At 40.5% G+C, this 16,686-nt stretch overlaps 1 protein-coding gene across 1 annotated transcript; it reads left to right on the top strand.

The window, feature by feature from the left end:
* On the top strand, positions 1-13,988 carry LOC115111835 (polyadenylate-binding protein-interacting protein 1-like). Its single transcript, XM_029638315.2, has 11 exons — positions 1-431; positions 6,702-6,850; positions 7,461-7,658; positions 7,782-7,894; positions 8,050-8,161; positions 10,458-10,583; positions 10,788-10,894; positions 11,052-11,166; positions 11,382-11,436; positions 11,518-11,599; positions 12,333-13,988. The coding sequence occupies exons 1-11, from the start codon at positions 242-244 to the stop codon at positions 12,421-12,423; spliced, it is 1,338 nt and encodes a 445-aa protein (XP_029494175.1). The 5' UTR covers positions 1-241; the 3' UTR covers positions 12,424-13,988.
* Positions 13,989-16,686: the final 2,698 nt, after the last annotated feature.

The raw sequence follows: 16,686 nt of genomic DNA, 5'->3' as shown, positions 1-16,686 counted from the left end.
TGATATCCTGATTTGTTGTGGAAGGAAGTGGCCTTATAGAAATATGTTTTAATATCCGATCGAGAAAAATAAACGTAAATATTAAAGTGAGATAGGTTAGTGTTTGAGGCCAAACTAAATAATTATTTAATAGCACGTTATTGGAATTACCAAACCGCTTCACATTTGTTTGGAGGGAATGCCAGGTGTTCTGTAGTGTTGTGCTTTACCAAACAGGCCGTAGTACAAACAAGCAGCAGAGATGACTGAGAATTTCGACCGAGCCCCAGGCGCAGGTAGAGCCCGTATAAAGCCAACAAGCCCCGGACTCGCAGATGCAGGAGACGGGGACGCAAACTCTGTTTTCAACCAGCGTGAGCCTCTACGACAGCCTCGGACGTCTCCACCTTTGACTGAGAACAACACAAACACTAGTGAGGCTATCGGCGGAGGTAAGATGTGCTGTCAGTTCAAATATGCCTTTACTGTAAGTAATTTGCATTAGTTAGCTATGTCATAGACAAGAAGGAAAACCTTATAAGTTACTGGATTACTGTTTTAGTTACCAGTATCTTTGCCTACATTTGAACAGCTATTTAGCTAGACCTGTGTGAAGCTAGCCACAATAACGATTAGCCAAAATAGTTTAATTTAGGGTTTCGCCTCCAAAATAAAAGTCCCTCATTGAATGTGATTCAAACTGATACAAATAGTGGAATCATGCCATTTGGACTAGATAATACTAAACAAGACCGGAATGTTGTCTGAATTCAACACAATACATAGTTCATTTGATACTAAAAAAGTTCAAGTCAGTTGAAATCGCACTGGATTGTATTAGACTTTCATTGGAGGCATACTTGTATCAGAGAGGAAAAGGAAGAGAGAGGTCAAACTCGGCAGGAAAATCTCTGTACAGCAGGTAACGTTGTTTTGCCCACTAAGGAAGGTGTTTTTGTATGGAGTTCAATAGAGCCTCACAGTGGTGTAATAATTCCCTGTTTAACCACTAGGTTTTATGGGTAAGGGTTCCAATAGTTTTTCCACCATTCATTTTCCCATAGGGTATTTTAGAAAACACTTCAAATATGGGCTGTGTTTCGTGTAGACTTACTTTGGTGTGACATTTTGATAACCATTTAAATCACTTGGACAAGGTGACTTATAAATATATTCAGCTCTATTTACTCTGAATCGAAAATGCTAATTAGCACCAAAGTTGAAACGCAAGACTACAAATCCCTGCAAGCTCCTGCACGTCATCTGTAGTTGACACCTTTGCTAACAGGTATTGTCAAATTAAAACTTGCACAAGATGGTTCACAGAATTGTCCATTTTATAGAAATGTAGCCAATTTATTCATTACTACGTTTAGCTAGCATTAGATAGTAGAGGTGGACCGATTTATGATTTTTCAATGCCGATACCGATTATTGGAGGACCAAAAAAAGCCGATACTGATTAATCGGCCAATTTAAAAATAAAAATAAACGAAATTTTATTTTTTGTAATAATGACAATTGCAACAATACTGAATGAACACTTATTTTAACTTAATATAATACATAAATAAAATCAATTTAGCTTCAAATAAATAGTGAAAGATGTTCAACTTGGTTTAAACAATGCAAAAACAAAGTGTTGGAGAAGAAAGTAAAAGTGCAATATGTGCCATGTAAGAGAGCTAACGTTTAAGTTCTTTGATCAGAACATGAGGACATATGAAAGCTGGTGGTTCCTTTTAACGTCCCTCTCCTCGCTCCTACCTGGGCTCGAACCTGGAACACATCGACAACAGCCACCCTCGAAGCAGCGTTACCCATCGCTCCACAAGAGCCGCGGCCCTTGCAGAGCAAGGGGAGCAACTACTTCAAGGTCTCAGAGCGAGTGACGTTTGAAACGCTATTAGTGCGCACCCCGCTAACTAGCTAGCCATTTCACATCGGTTACACCAGCCTAATCTCGGGAGTTGATAGGCTTGAAGTCATAAACAGCTCAATGCTTGAAGCACAGCGAAGAGCTGCTGGCAAAACGCATGAAAGTGCTGTTTGAATGAATGCTTACGAGCCTGCTGGTGCCTACCATCTCTGTCAGACTGGTCTATCAAATCATAGACTTAATTATAACATAATAACACACAGAAATACAAGCCGTAGGTCATTAATATGGTCGAATCCGGAAACTATCACCTCGAAAACAAGACGTTTATTCTTTCAGTGAAATACGGAATTGTTCCGTATTTTATCTAACGGGTGGCATCCATAAGTCTAAATATTCCTGTTACATTGCACAACCTTCAATTTTATGTCATAATTATGTAAAATTCTGGCAAATTAGTTCGCAACGAGCCAGGCGGCCCAAACTGTTGCATATACCCTGACTCTGCGTGCAATAAACGCAAGAGAAGTGACACAATTTCAACTGGTTAATATTGCCTGCTAACCTGGATTTCTTTTAGCTAAATATGCAGATTTAAAAATATATACTTCTGTGTATTGATTTTAAGAAAGGGATTGATGTTTAGGGTTAAGTACACATTGGTGCAACGACAGTCGTTGATTGATTGTTTTTTATAAGATAAGTTTAATGCTAGCTAGCAACTTACCTTGGCTTACTACATTCGAGTAACTGGCGGGCTCCTCGTGAGGCAAGTCGTTATTGCGTTGGACTAGTTAACTGTAAGGTTGCAAGATTGGATCCCCCGAGCTGACAAGGTAAAAATCTGTCGTTCTGCCTTGTTCCTAGGCCGTCATTGAAAATGAGAATGTGTTCTTAACTGACTTGCCTAGTTAAATAAAGATTAAATAAAGGTATAAAAAAAAATATATATATTTTTTTTTTAAATCGGCGCCCAAAAATACAGATTTCCGATTGTTATGAAAACTTAAAATCGGCCCTAATTAATCGGCCATTCCGATTAAATCGGTCGACCTCTAGTCTCCTCTGAACAGTTGATGATGTGTCTTGAATTCTGTGAACGATTTATTTGGGCTACACTCTGAGGTGCACTTAACTCTGCAGCAGAGGTAACTCTGGGTCTTACTTTCCTGGTGCTGTCCTCATAAGAGCCAGTTTGGTCTTTTCCCAAATAGGGCTATCTTCTGTATACCACCCCTACCTTGTCACAACACAACTGATTGGCTTAAATGCATTAAGAAGTAAAGAAATTCCACAGATGAACTTTTAACAAGGCACACCTGTTAATTGAAATGCATTCCAGGTGACTACCTCATGAAGCTGGTTGAGATAATGCCAACAGTGTGCAAAGCTGTCATCAAGGCAAAGGGTGGCTACTCTGAAGAAACTCAAATATAAAGTATATTTTCAGTTAACTATTTTTATGGTTACTGGTTAGTTTTGATTTCTTCACTATTGTTCTACAATGTAGAAAATTATAATATAAAGAAAAACCCTTGAGTACACGTGTCCAAACTTTTAACTGGTTCTGTTTTTCACTTTAGTTTATTTAGTAAATATTTTCTTAACTCTATTTTCTTAAAATGCCATTGTTGGTTAAGGGCTTGTTAGTAAGCATTTCATGGAAAGGTACACATACCTGTTGTATTCAGCATATGTGACAAATAAAATTAGATTTGGATTTGATACTCAGTGATTCATTGTGTTGGATTTGGCCTAAACATAGTGCTTTGAATTCAGGGCCGGTCCCGACGACTCCGGGTTGCTGGCCTTCTAGGTGGTGTTCCTCCATCCAGTGTCTGTGTTCTTTTTCCTATCTTAATCTTTTCTTTTTAATGGCCAGTCTGAGATATGGTGTTTTCTTTGCAACCCTGCTAAATTTTGTATCTATGAACATTTGATCTCAATACAGTTTTCTGTTCCCAAAACTAGAATATATTATGAACAGAGAGGACACAGTTTTGTAGACTTTACTCTTTGCCAAAGTTTTTAAAATTCCATTGTTTAGAAATGCAAGGGTGAATTGAGTTATTGCAGACATGAACTTCAGAGTAGGCGTTCACTAATGGAAATATGCTAATACATGCTAGAACGCGCCAATAGGATCTCGCTAGCTTGTGTCTGGCTCTTCCCACCTCCTTGCTTGTACTGCCCACTGATTCATTTGCTCAAATTGGAAACAACAGGTTGTGGTCTATATTGGGTTAGTTATAAAATCTTTGGCTGTACAGTTCCTATACACTGCCTTCAGAAAGTATTCACACCCCTTTACTTTTTCCAAATGTTTTTGTGTTACAGCCTGAATTTAAAAGGGATCAAATTAAGTCACTGACCTACACACAATACCCTATAATGTCAAAACAATTATTTTTTTCTAGATTTTAACTCTGTTGCCAGAGAGAGAGAACCGCTCAGGGGTTTCACCATGAGGCCAATAATGGTGACTTTAAAAATGTTAGAGATGAATGGCTGTGATAACTGAGGATGGATCAATAACATTGTAGTTACTCCCCAATTTTAACATAAATTACAGAGTGATAAGAAAGCCTGGACAGAATAAAAGTATTCCAAAACATGCATCCTGTTTACAACAAGGCACTAAAGAAATACTGTAAAAAATGTGGTAAAGCATTTACATTTACATTTAAGTCATTTAGCAGACGCTCTTATCCAGAGCGACTTACAAAAAGCTATTTCTTTTTTTGTCCTGAATACATAGTATTATGTTTGGGGCAAATCCAACACAACACTGAGTACCACTCTTCATATTTTCAAGTATATTGGGGGCTGCATCATGTTATTGGTATGATTGTAATCTTTAAGGACTGGAGAGTTTTTCAGGATATGACAAATGGAATGGAGCTAAGCACAGGCAAAATCCTCGAGGAAAACCAGGTTCAGTCTGCTTTCCACCAGATACTGGGAGATGAATTCACCTTCCGGCAGGACCATAATCTAAAACCCAAGGCCACATCTACACTGGAGTTGCTTACCAAGAAGACAGTGAATGTTCCTGAGTGACCAATTTACAGTTTTGACTTTAGTGTAATTGAAAATCTATGGCAAGACCTGAAAATAGTTGTCTAGCAATGATCAACAACCAATTTGACAGAGCTTGAAGACTTTTGAAAAGAATAAAGGGGAAATGTTGCACAACCTAGGCAAACATAGGCAGTTTGAAGTGACTAAAATCCTATTTATTTGCATATCCAATTTGAATCTGTTATTTTTCCTACAGTCTGAACAGCCAAAAAGCACATTTCAAGCCACATTTCAAAGCACCTTCGTGGGTGGTTTGAAGTCGGAAACAAATCTGATTCCTGGCCATAAGACTTGTCTGACAAATCAGATTATAATTTTTTGGCCCTCAAGTGGTATTTAGACTGTTATTTGGCATATTTAGTTGCCGGGGCAGCAGGGTAGCCTAGTGGTTAGAGCGTTGGACTAGTAACCGGTAGGTTGCAAGTTCAAACCCCTGAGCTGACAAGGTACAAATCGTCATTCTGCCCCTGAACAGTTAACCCACTGTTCCTAGGCCATCATTGAAAATAAGAATTTGTTCTTAACTGACTTGCCTAGTTAAATAAAGGTAAAATAAATAAAAACTTGTGTTGATAGCTACCACATGTTCTTGTCAAACTAACTAGCTTGTTAATTGTTTACAAACAAATTTGTGAATGTGCTATAAAGCTAATCAGCTAGCTAGTTGACTGCTTTGGCTAGCCAAAAAATACCATTTGAAAGTTGGATCATCTTATCCTTTGAGGCTTTGAAGGTGTTCTTATCCTATGATTTTGAACAATCAAAGCAATTGGGAAACGTCTATGGCAGGTTGTTGTTTTTTTTCACCTTCGCTTGCTACATAACTTCTGAGTGATGGCAAGCAAAACCAACAATCAGCCTACACTATTGCACACACTGACGTTGGTACTATGACAAGCGTAACCATGTCAGCAAATGACTGCTGTCTGAACACACACATCCAATTTGGTGACTTGTAACTTGCTGCTTGGACAGTCAGTGGTCAAAAACGGATTTGAAAAACAAACTGAGCATCAAGGCCTGCGGTGTGAACAAGGCTTTAGATACTTCAATTATAAAGTCTAATACATCCAGTGTGATTTCAACTCTGCCAACTAAACTAATTGTGCTTTGTTGAATTTATGTAACATTATGACCTTGTTTAGCATTATCTAGGCCAAACATAATATGAATCCACTATTTGAATCCTTTTGAATCACTTTCAAAGGGGAACTTGTATTTTGAAGGCGAAACGGAAAATCCACTTGTGGCTCATACTTATTATGGCTAGCTTCACACAGGTGCTAGTAAGTAGCTAGCTAGCATAGGCAACAAACTGGTGAATTTCCTGACAGTGGACCTCTAGCGTGAATCTACACAACATTCTCTCACGGGCATGGGTTGAGCGCGCCCCGTTTGCTCACGTCAGCAATAGCTGACAAGCTATACTTTTAGACGCCTCAAGAAGGCTGCGCACGTTTCAGACAAACATTAGTAGATACACAATTTAAACGTCAATTGAATTACGTCACTGAATACATTATACTAAAAGCGAGAACAACTTGAGTCACACCGACAAAAATTCGCTATTCGTCGCACGAATTACCCATAGCTAAATTGTAAGTCTTATTTTAGACATTGGTCAGTGAGCTAACTGCTAAATAAAGCGCAAGGACGGCGGCCAAATCAGGTCACATGATAGTTATGTACATGCCACCCAGTGTCCCTCGTGCCAGACTATTGCTAGCTATGGTCTTCAGTATTTCCTTCATTTCCCACTCAGAAAGCAGAAGACCAAGCAAACCCCACCAGGTCATTCACAACAACAGCACTCCTGCCTCCAAAGTGAAAAGGGTGGACTCTCTGGTGAACACCTCCATTCTGTCAGCCAACGCACCCGAGTTCTACCCTTCCAGCTCCCCCCCCTATGAGGTATTAAAGCAGTGTTCCCCCAACCTGGTCCTGAAAACCCAGTGTGCAGGCTAGTTCAGTCCTTATAATGTAAAGTGCAGTTGATGAGGTACTATGCAACCCATTATCATTATCCATTTGTACAGGGTGTGAACCCAGCACCACAACACCTAATTTAATAAGGGGTTTTATTACTTGGTTAACCTAGTTCAGTGTTTCCCAAACTCAGTCCAGGGGCCCCTTCTGGGTGCACGTTTTAGTTTTTGCCTTCGCACCCCCTACAAAGCTGATGAAAAATAATCTAAGCTTGGTTATTTTATTATTTTAACCAGCTGTGTAGTGAGTGCTAGGGCACAAACTAAAATGTGCACCCAGGAGGGGCCCCTGGACTGAGTTTGGGAAACACTGAACTAGGTTAACCAAGTTATTAAAACCCTTATTAAATTAGGTGTTGTGGTGCTGGGTTCACACCCTGTACAAATGGATAATGATAATGGGTTGCATAGTACCTCATCAACTGCACTTTACATTATAAGGACTGAACTAGTGAATCACCTCATCCACTACCAATGTCTAGCTAGTATCCATATTTTTCACCAATCCTTGATTACCGGTATTCTCAATTTTAAAGGAATCTGTTTCGGAGGATGGCAGCGATGGCTATTATACTGAGACAACATTGGCTGAATTGGTTGAGGAGTTTCTCAGCCACCTAAACTCCTCGCCGGGGTCCTTTGAGAACGACATTGAGCACATAGCAAACATGCTGAACAGCTGGGTCACTACAGAGGAGACGCTGCAGGAATTGGTGGAACTCCTCTACACACAAGTATGTGTATCGACACACGCCCGGTTCGGCCATCTACCTGCTTATGAATTTTATAGCACTGTCTATCTTTTTTATATTTACATTTTACTACATTTGTTATGTTGTGTGATTCCTGTTTTGCAGTCTACTGTTATCCCCAATTTCTCTTACACGGGGGCAAGGCTATGTAACTTTCTGTCTCACAACCTTGCACTCAGCCCAGCAAGTGGCAACTTCCGTCAGCTGTTACTAAAACGGTGAGCTTTGTTTATGTTAGTAACATTATATCAAGTAGGCTTAACATCTACTTCATCACTTTTGTCATCATGGGCTTCGTGCTGATGCTTTATGCCTAACATAATGAACACTTGTAGCCATTCATACAGAAACACACTCTCTCTTCCCCCGGTAGGTGTCAGACAGAGTATGAACAGAGGGGTGTAGCGGTGCGGGGGGACGCGGAGACTCAGAAGAAGTTCCATGCCTATGTGCTCTTCCTGGGGGAGCTTTACCTCAGACTGGAGGTGAGCAGGAGCCCCTCTGTCCTGTCCCAGTCTTTTGGGGTTCTTTGTCTCTGTGGATCTGTGCCATTTCAACCCCTCAACTTTGACACTTGCTTCCCATAACCCAACTTCCAATACCCCTCCCCCTAGATACATTTTGAGTTGATAATAAACTAGACAGAACCTAATCTCTTGTGGATAGACTACCTAAACATAACTGGTACAGTAGATCTGTCGGCTAGCTATGGGATCTGTGAGATAACGAGCAACAGTTGGGTTTTTGTCACTGGTTATTTGGACGTATCAGGATTGGGCGAAGGAGTTGCTTAAACAGATTCACTTGACTGATGATGAACACAGTTGAAAATATTGGAGGTGGGGGGCTTTGGTTGAGTTTCCTTTTGCAAGGGTGGAGACTTTGAAAACCGGAAATCTTCATTTCTAACTAGGGCTGGCACAATTATCTTATAATCGTGTAATCAACCATTCTGGACATTAGCCATGGATTTTAAAAAATTATATCTTAATAGGGGGGATCCAACTTTATATTCAAGTAGATGCAGTCCTTTCAGAAAGTATTTCTATCCCTTGACTTATTCCACATTTTGTTACAGACTGAATTCTAAACGGATGAATGATTTTAGAATTTTTTTGCAAATGTATTGATAATGAAATACAGATCTCATGAGCATAAGTATTCAGACTCCTGAGTCAATACTTTGTAGAATAACCTTTGGCAGCGATTACTGATTTAAATTTTTCTGGGTAAGTCTCTAAGAGCAGGAACATTCACTGTCTTCTTGGTAAGCAACTCCAGTGTGTAGATTTGGCCTTGTGTTTTAGGTTATTGTCCTGCAGGAAGGTTAAATCATCTCCCAGTGTCTGATGAAAAGCAGAGTGAACCTGGTTTTCCTCTAAGATTTTACCTGTGCTTAGCCCATTACCTTTATTTTTTATCCTGAAAAACTCCCCAGTCCTTAACGATTACAAGCACACCCATAACATGATGCATTCACCACTATGCTTGAAAATATGGAGAGTGGTTTTCAGTAATGTATTGGATTTGCCCCAAACATCACTTTGTATTCAGGACAAAAACTTAATTGTTTTGCCACATTTTTGCCATATAACTTTAGTGACTTGTTGCAAACATGATGCATGTTTTGGAATATTTTTCATTCCTCCTTTTCACTCTGTAATTTAGGTTAGTATTGCAGGATACTACAATGTTGTTGATCTATCCTTAGTTTCCACCTATCATAGCCAATAAACTCTTAACGGTTTTAAAGTCACCATTGACCTCATGGTGAAATCCTTGAGCGGTTTCCTTCCTCTCTGTCAACGGAGCTAGGAAGGACGCCTGTATCTTTGTAGTGACTGAGTATTACTAAACCAACCAAAGAGTAAATAACAAATTCACCATGCTCAAAGGGATATTTAATGTCTTCTTCTTTTTTTTATACCAATACCTACCAATAGGTGCCCTTCTTTGCGTGCATTGGGAAATTTCCCTGGTCTTTGTGGTTGAATCTGTTTTGAAATTCACTGCTCGACTGAGGGACCTTAAAGATGATTGTATGTGTGGGGTACAGACATGGGGTAGTCATTAAAAAATCATGTTAAACACTATTGCACACACTGAGTCCATGTGACTTGTTAAGCATATGTTTACCCCTGAACTTATTTAGGCTTGCCATAACAAAGTGGTTGAATACTTATTGACTCAAGAAATTTAACCTGACATTTAGAAATAATTTGTACAAAATTTTGAAACATGTAATTCTACTTTGACATTATGTAGTATTGTGTGTTGGCCAGTGACAAAACAAGTCAATTTAATCCATTTTAAATTCCTGCTGTAACAAAATGTGAAAAAAGTCGAGGGGTGTGAATACTTTCTGACGTGACTATAGTTTATCCAATAGCAGTTTTCATTTTGACATGAAATGGGTTATGTTGGTAATCATTTTACGAGCAGAACAGCAGTGTCTGGAGGAGCAGAATCATTTCCCAATGTGATAGGGGTGTCACCAAGCTGTGTTGTATTCATTGTGTATGTCGTAGCTATTTTTCTAAGATGCATTATAAATTGAAAACCTCTTTCAACAAAAATGACAATTATAACAATAACCGAGGCCATTTTTGCATGACAATTCATCTTCTCCCAAAATTCCATATTTGTCACAGCCCTATTTTTAAGCACGCTCCCCCCCAGAACGTATTCGAGCATCTGTCCAAATGGTGCTAGATTTTAAATTCTGGGTTAACTGAGATTAGACCGAACCTGACTGCTGTCTTGTATTATTGGTTGTCTCAGCTTAAGAGTGCGAAAGGGCCCCCGTCTCGAGCTGAGATCCTGCTTACTGCCCTGAGGGAATTGATGAATGCCCTCTTCTCCAACCCCGTGGATGGAAACCTCATCTGTGCTGTCAAACTGCTCAAGGTGATTTCACACGCTTTCTGATCTCTAATGTCAAGTTGTATCAGTGTTCCACATCGGTGGTACACCGTTAATTACTGTCTATTGAAAGAAATCTGCAGGCCACAATCCAAATGATGCTATATTACAATAATGTCAAGCTTGTTGTAATGTGCAAGAAAAATTCCCCTGTGTTACAATGACGTTTACCTGTGATGTCATCTGTAGTTGACAGGCTCGGTTTTGGAGGATACGTGGAAAGAGAGCGGGAAGTCTGACATGGACCAGATAGTCCAGAGGATTGAGAACATTGTGCTGGATGCCCAGTGCAGCAGGTTGGTGTGTGTTACCTCTGCCAGATTCAGAAGTAAAATGAATGCTTCTTCTATTAGGTAAAAGATGGTAGGATGAATGACTGCCTGTTGTGTGAAGAAGATGCTGTTGACGCCGAGTGAGTGATTTTTACATACGACTGTCTTGTGTTTTCATCAGAGATGTGAAGCAGATGTTATTGCGACTGGTGGAGCTGAGATCTAGTAACTGGGGCAGAGTCCATGCTGCTGCTGCTGCCGACGCTACACCTGACAACGACCCCAACTACTTCATGGTGAGGAGTGGGGGCTAGGGCCAGAGAACAACAAGCTTTTAAAATGTTTCACTCGTGTCTCAAAGCCAACTCCTGCTTTAAGCCATGGCACAAAAGGAATTGTGGGGGATCCAACATTTGGGCGAAACTGGTTTAAATGTTCAAATGGAAGTTCATGCCCACCCAACCTTTCACCTGTGTTCCTTGTGTTTGTCTTTGTGTGTTTCTCCTGTCAGAATGAGCCTACGTTCTACACTGCAGATGGCACTCCCTTTACAGCAGCCGACCCTGGTAAGTATCATCCTCAGCATTCATCAAGGTGAAACCCTGCAAACTACACATTGTCCCTAAATTTATGTTTCGGTGTTACAGAATATTCTGAAAAATACCAAGAGATCCTGGATCGGGAAGATGACTATTTCCCAGAGGCCTATGAAGAGAATGGAAATGAATCGTGAGTATTTATTGTCTGTGATTTAGTTTTGGTCATGTTCCCTTGCTTTTTCAGTTGACTTGGTCCCCATGTGTGTGAGTCATACTGGAACTTAATCCGTAAAATATTCCTATGTTGTTCTAGAATGCTATTCTGGTCTAGAGAATTCCTCTATAGTTCTAGAATGCTGTTCTGTAGTTTTAGAACGTTCCTCTGTAGTTCTAGAATATTCTTCTGTGAGAACCATCAGACCACAGAAAATAAGTCACACAATCCAGTGCTATTGTCACAAATGCCACTAGTATTTGTCTTGTGACCTTTCCGCCTCACTCCTGTGTGCATATGCCAATGCAGTGTTTCCCCTAAGATTTTTCTCAGCAGCGGAAGCAGAGTTAGCGGGGGTTTGGGTCTGTAATACGTAGATCTCCTTTTTTGTTGTTGCAGTGGCGGCCATGATTTAGCAGAGCAAAATGTCACCCAGGTCACATAAACTGAGAGCCACATAAGGTTGACAACTTGTGTGTAATTGTTTAGCCCACAATTGAACAGGGGAAGCCAGAACCTCCGAGTCAGATGAGTCCGCAGACGAAACAGAAAGAGCGCTTAGTTGACCCGTCTACCTCCCACTCAACTGTGTGCGCATGCCTTTTCCTTTAGAGGACTGTGACTTTGATATTTAGTCGTACACTGAATGGCATTTGAAACAAACCTTTATATTCCCTTAATAATTTTGCCTGTGTTTTGTGTGTTCCAGATCATTCAATGACGAGGATGAGATGGACCCTGAGATCGAGGAAGCTTTTGAGAAGTTCTGCTTAGAGTCTGAGAGAAAAAGACGACCATGACACTAGTATGAGAGCATAGCGGGAGACTGAACTTACACATATGTTTCGTGTTCGACTTGCTGGAGTGTTTGCGACTGGGGAAAAATCAAAGATAACCAGCAATTGATATGTTTAAAAATATATATTTTTTCGCAAAATAAACTGTGCATAGTTTGCACTTCAGTTCCAGGTTATTTTCTGGCTGGAATTTGTGTTGGTTGGAAGATTGGGGACAATCAATTGAATCATTATTTCCTCTTGAGTTGTAGCGACTGTTCTGAGTAGGGGAGTTAGTTTTCTGCTTCTTTTGATTATTTCATAAATGCTACTTTCCCTCAATCTTCCTCATAACGCCGTTGGAAAAAAAGTGTGTGAGGTGGATTTTAGACTACTAAGTAGCTCAACAGCAGAGTAGCATCATCAAATGTGTGCGTAGTTTGATTTCATACTAACTGTATAAGCAACAACAGAATATGGGGTTCAGCTACAGGGAGTAGTGCAGGGGAGGCAACACTCAGAACATTTACAGGGCATTTTCGGAAGAAGAAAAAAAATATATGCTTAGACAGGCCACCAAGTATAAAAATAAATAAAGTTTTCAGGAAATTAGCTTTAAAACTGAAAAAAATGTATCTCCGCTCCATGGAGAAGTCTGCAGAATTGCAGGAAATTGGATAAATATGTTGTTGTTTTTTTTACAATCTATACCGCCAAGATGAGCCTGACGGGCCAACCGTGCTCATTGCCATGCTTCCTGCCACACCATCACCTAAGCCCCTTTTTTGATCTAGAAAAAAAACCTTGCAATAGAAATGTGATGTATAGAACGAACACTGGAATGCGTACAATTTTGCTACATGGTGCTTATAAATACAGTATTCAAGAGAATTGTCTGTTCTATATGGTACTTCTCTGTTTTCAGTGTTCTGAATGTTGCACCCTACTGACCTCCAGGGAAATTGTGTTAAATTGCACATTGAGGATTTGGCCAATTAGTTGGTCAACCACCCTTTAACAAGCTATGCATTTAAGGAGGTGGGTTTGTGAAACTAATAAAAGAGCTAGAAATACTGAATGCCGTCAAGTGGCAGCAAACTGTCTGCAAAAGAGAGCTCCAGTTGTTTCCACTTTAGGGGTGTTTTTGTTATTTTACTGGTTCAAATGAGCCTTTTTAGAATTGTAATTTATTGGAAAATTGTTGAGGAGTACAGTACTGGGGTTTATTCATTACGGAAACTGTTTTAAGAACCAAACGGAGCAAAACAAACAAGTTTATTTTGGACAGGTCCCTCCTGTTCCATTTGCTTCAGTTTAAGAAACGTTTTGCAACAGAATTGGCGGAATGAATACACCCCTGGCTCTGGTATCGTTTTTAATCCAATTTGTCTATTGAACACGGCTTTAAACCTTTTGTAGTCCTGCAGTTTGGACCTGTCATTGAGAAACACCACTAAAACAGTAATCTCTCAAAGGATGTACCTGCAAGTTCAAATTTTTCTTCATCAGCAATTAATCAATCCCATACAAAGGAATGTTTGTACATATTAACAGTATTGTTTGCCTGCAATAAATTATTTAAAGTATGAGTATTTCACTGCCTGACTCTTATTTTGTGTGTGCAGGATGTTGCGAAATGTAAGTTACCTGAAAAGCACAGTAGATGACGCGAATCCTTTTGTCCATTACTAAAATGTTCACTAGAAGAAGAATGAGCATCCATCCAATGGGACACAGTATAGTGCACCTTTGCAAGTTGCGGGAATTTTGTTGACAGTGTTGCACACCAGCAGAAAATTATTTGGTTTATTTACTAGCTAAATCAACAACACCCATATGAATTTGATGATCACGAGAATGAGTTGGACGTCTGTTACGGAGATGATTCACGTCTGCACTCTTCGGCCTGTACTTTGGTTCCGTGTTGGAGAAAGCCCCTGCACCCTCCTCTGTACATCCTCTCCAGTCTAGCAAGAAAGTTCGACAGAGGATGAGGTTGGCCTTAAGCAGCTCTAATTGTCTCAATTCAGGAGTTTAAGCACCAGACATAAAATGGGTTTAGAATATCTATTGAGGAAGTGGAATGGATGTGAGAATGAGGATTCAGTGGGGAAATGAGAATGGACCGGATGAAGCCAAAGGCAGCAGGTTAAGGGTCCGGAGAGGTTGACTTTAGAATTGGACTTCAGGTAGACGTCACCGTCAGGCCGTGGTAGTTAGGCTACTGTAACGAAGACTAAATGTGCATGGATTGGTCTTTAACACCTGTGCCTGCCTCTCAGAACATTTACGATGGATTGGATTGGTCTATCTGGCATTTTGTCAGAAGTCGATGTTGCAGAAATGAAAAATATGTTCAAGTTGTGGAAAAGATCATGTGTTTTAAAAGTGATAAATGATACAGGGTGCAATTGTGGTGGGAACCATGAAGCCACGTCTTTGGAATGCCCAACAAGGATGAATGATAGTGAGCTGGCCAAAGTAAGGGCTGTCCAGAGCATTTCATATGCAGGGGCTGTTAAAAGGGTTCGAATGGTGCTCCTGAAGAGTCGATGGTGGTGGATAGGCCTTCACTGAAGGCTGCAGGGGTTGTCGCTTAACAGCAGGACCCAGATATGTTAAAGTTTAAGAACGTGGCCTTTATAACTATGGTGATTAATGGCACTGCCACGGTGGAGAGGACGTCCAGGAAAATAGACATTATTGTGGATGCAACGGAATGGTTCCTGGGACTGAGCCTTTTTCGGCTGAAGAGTTGCATGGAGTATTGTCAGAAGCCATGCCACCCCCTCAGGTCATAGAGCCTGAGAAGGGAGATATGGAGATTTGAAGGAAGAAATGGGATTTTTTAAATTGTTTTTTTGGGGGGGTGGATTAAGTTAGTTTTTCCTATCACGAATGAGTTTTATTTATCCTTTAAGAAAGAAGAAACCTAAGGAGGTAAAGAAAACAGAGTTGGCAAGAATAAGAGCAGCCCAAAATGTCTCCTATCTCGAGGCGTTGAGAAGAGTGGAAGAAAGAGTTGAAGAAGTAATGATCAAATCAAATCAAACTATTTGTCACATGCACCGAATACAAGTGTAGACCTTACTGTGAAATGCCTACAAGCCCCTAACCAACAGTGCAGTTGAAGAGTTAAAATATCTACCAAATAAACAGAAGTAAAAAGTAACACAATAAAATAACGAGGCTATATACAGGGGGTACCGGTACCGAGTCAGTATGTGGAGGTTACGGGTCAGTCGAGGTCATTTGTACATGTAGGTAGGGGTGAAGTGACTAGGCATAGACAATAAACAGCGAGTAGCAGCAGTGTACAAAAGTTCCTTGGCTTCCTTGGGCACAGGGACTATGGTGGTCTGCTTGAAACATGTAATTATTACAGACTCTGGTCAGAGAGAGGTTGAAAATGTAATTGAAGACACTTGCCAGTTGGTCCTCGCATGCTTTGAGTACACGTCTGGTAATCCGTCTGGCCCCGCGGCTTTGTGAATGTAGACCTGTTTAAAGGTTTTGCTCACATCGGCTACTGAGAGCGTTATCACACAGTCATCCAGAACAGCTGGTGCTCTCGTGCATGCTTCAGTGTTGCTTGACTCGAAGCGAGCATCGAGCATAAAGGCATTTAGCTCATCTGGTAGGCTCACGTCACTGGGCAGCTCGCGTCTGGGTTTCCCGTTGTAGTCTGTAATAGTTTTCAAGCCCTGCCACATCCGAGGAGCGTCAGAGCCGGTGTAGTAGGATTCAATCTTAATCCTGTATTGATGCTTTGCTTGTTTGATGGTTCGTCTGAGGGCATAGTGTGATTTTTTTTTAAATATAAGCGTCCGGTTTAGTGTCCTGCTCCTTGAAGAGTAGAGACATATGATATGTTAAGGTGTATTTTGTAGTGTTTATTACTTTGGTTATCAACTGCAAACGGAGAGGAAACCGGAGAAAATAGACATTGTGAGTGCTGCTGAGCATAGTCTGCCATAAAACTTTTTTTAAATAATTGGAGGAGAGATGAATGACTGTTTGGTCAGGTTTAAGTAGGGTGGTAGTGGTGATTTAAGGAGAGTTAGGCCAGGTCTGGAGGCTGATTAGCAGCTGTAGGTTGTTTGAGGAGTTACATTCAAGGCAACTAGTTAAGTGTTGCAAGCTCATTCCATGGAGGGCCTAGTGTCTGCTGGGTTTTGGTTTTCACTTTCAATTAAGACAAACAGGTGAGGGGAGTTCCTTACTAATCAGTGACCTTAATTAATCAATCAAGTACAAGGGAGGAGCGAAATCCAGCAGACACTCGGC

This window comes from Oncorhynchus nerka, linkage group LG27 (assembly GCF_034236695.1).
Source record: "Oncorhynchus nerka isolate Pitt River linkage group LG27, Oner_Uvic_2.0, whole genome shotgun sequence".
NCBI lineage: Eukaryota > Metazoa > Chordata > Actinopteri > Salmoniformes > Salmonidae > Oncorhynchus > Oncorhynchus nerka.
Note: the sequence above shows the minus strand (reverse complement) of the source record. Positions and strands in the feature narration are given on the sequence as shown.

Excerpts from the sequence above, each read along its gene's own strand:
- LOC115111835 (XM_029638315.2), top strand. The coding sequence starts at position 242 with ATGACTGAGAATTTCGACCGAGCCCCAGGCGCAGGTAGAGCCCGTATA. Across the intron at positions 7,659-7,781 it reads TGGAACTCCTCTACACACAA|TCTACTGTTATCCCCAATTT; the intron begins GTATGTGTATCG and ends CCTGTTTTGCAG. Across the intron at positions 10,895-11,051 it reads CTGGATGCCCAGTGCAGCAG|AGATGTGAAGCAGATGTTAT; the intron begins GTTGGTGTGTGT and ends TGTTTTCATCAG.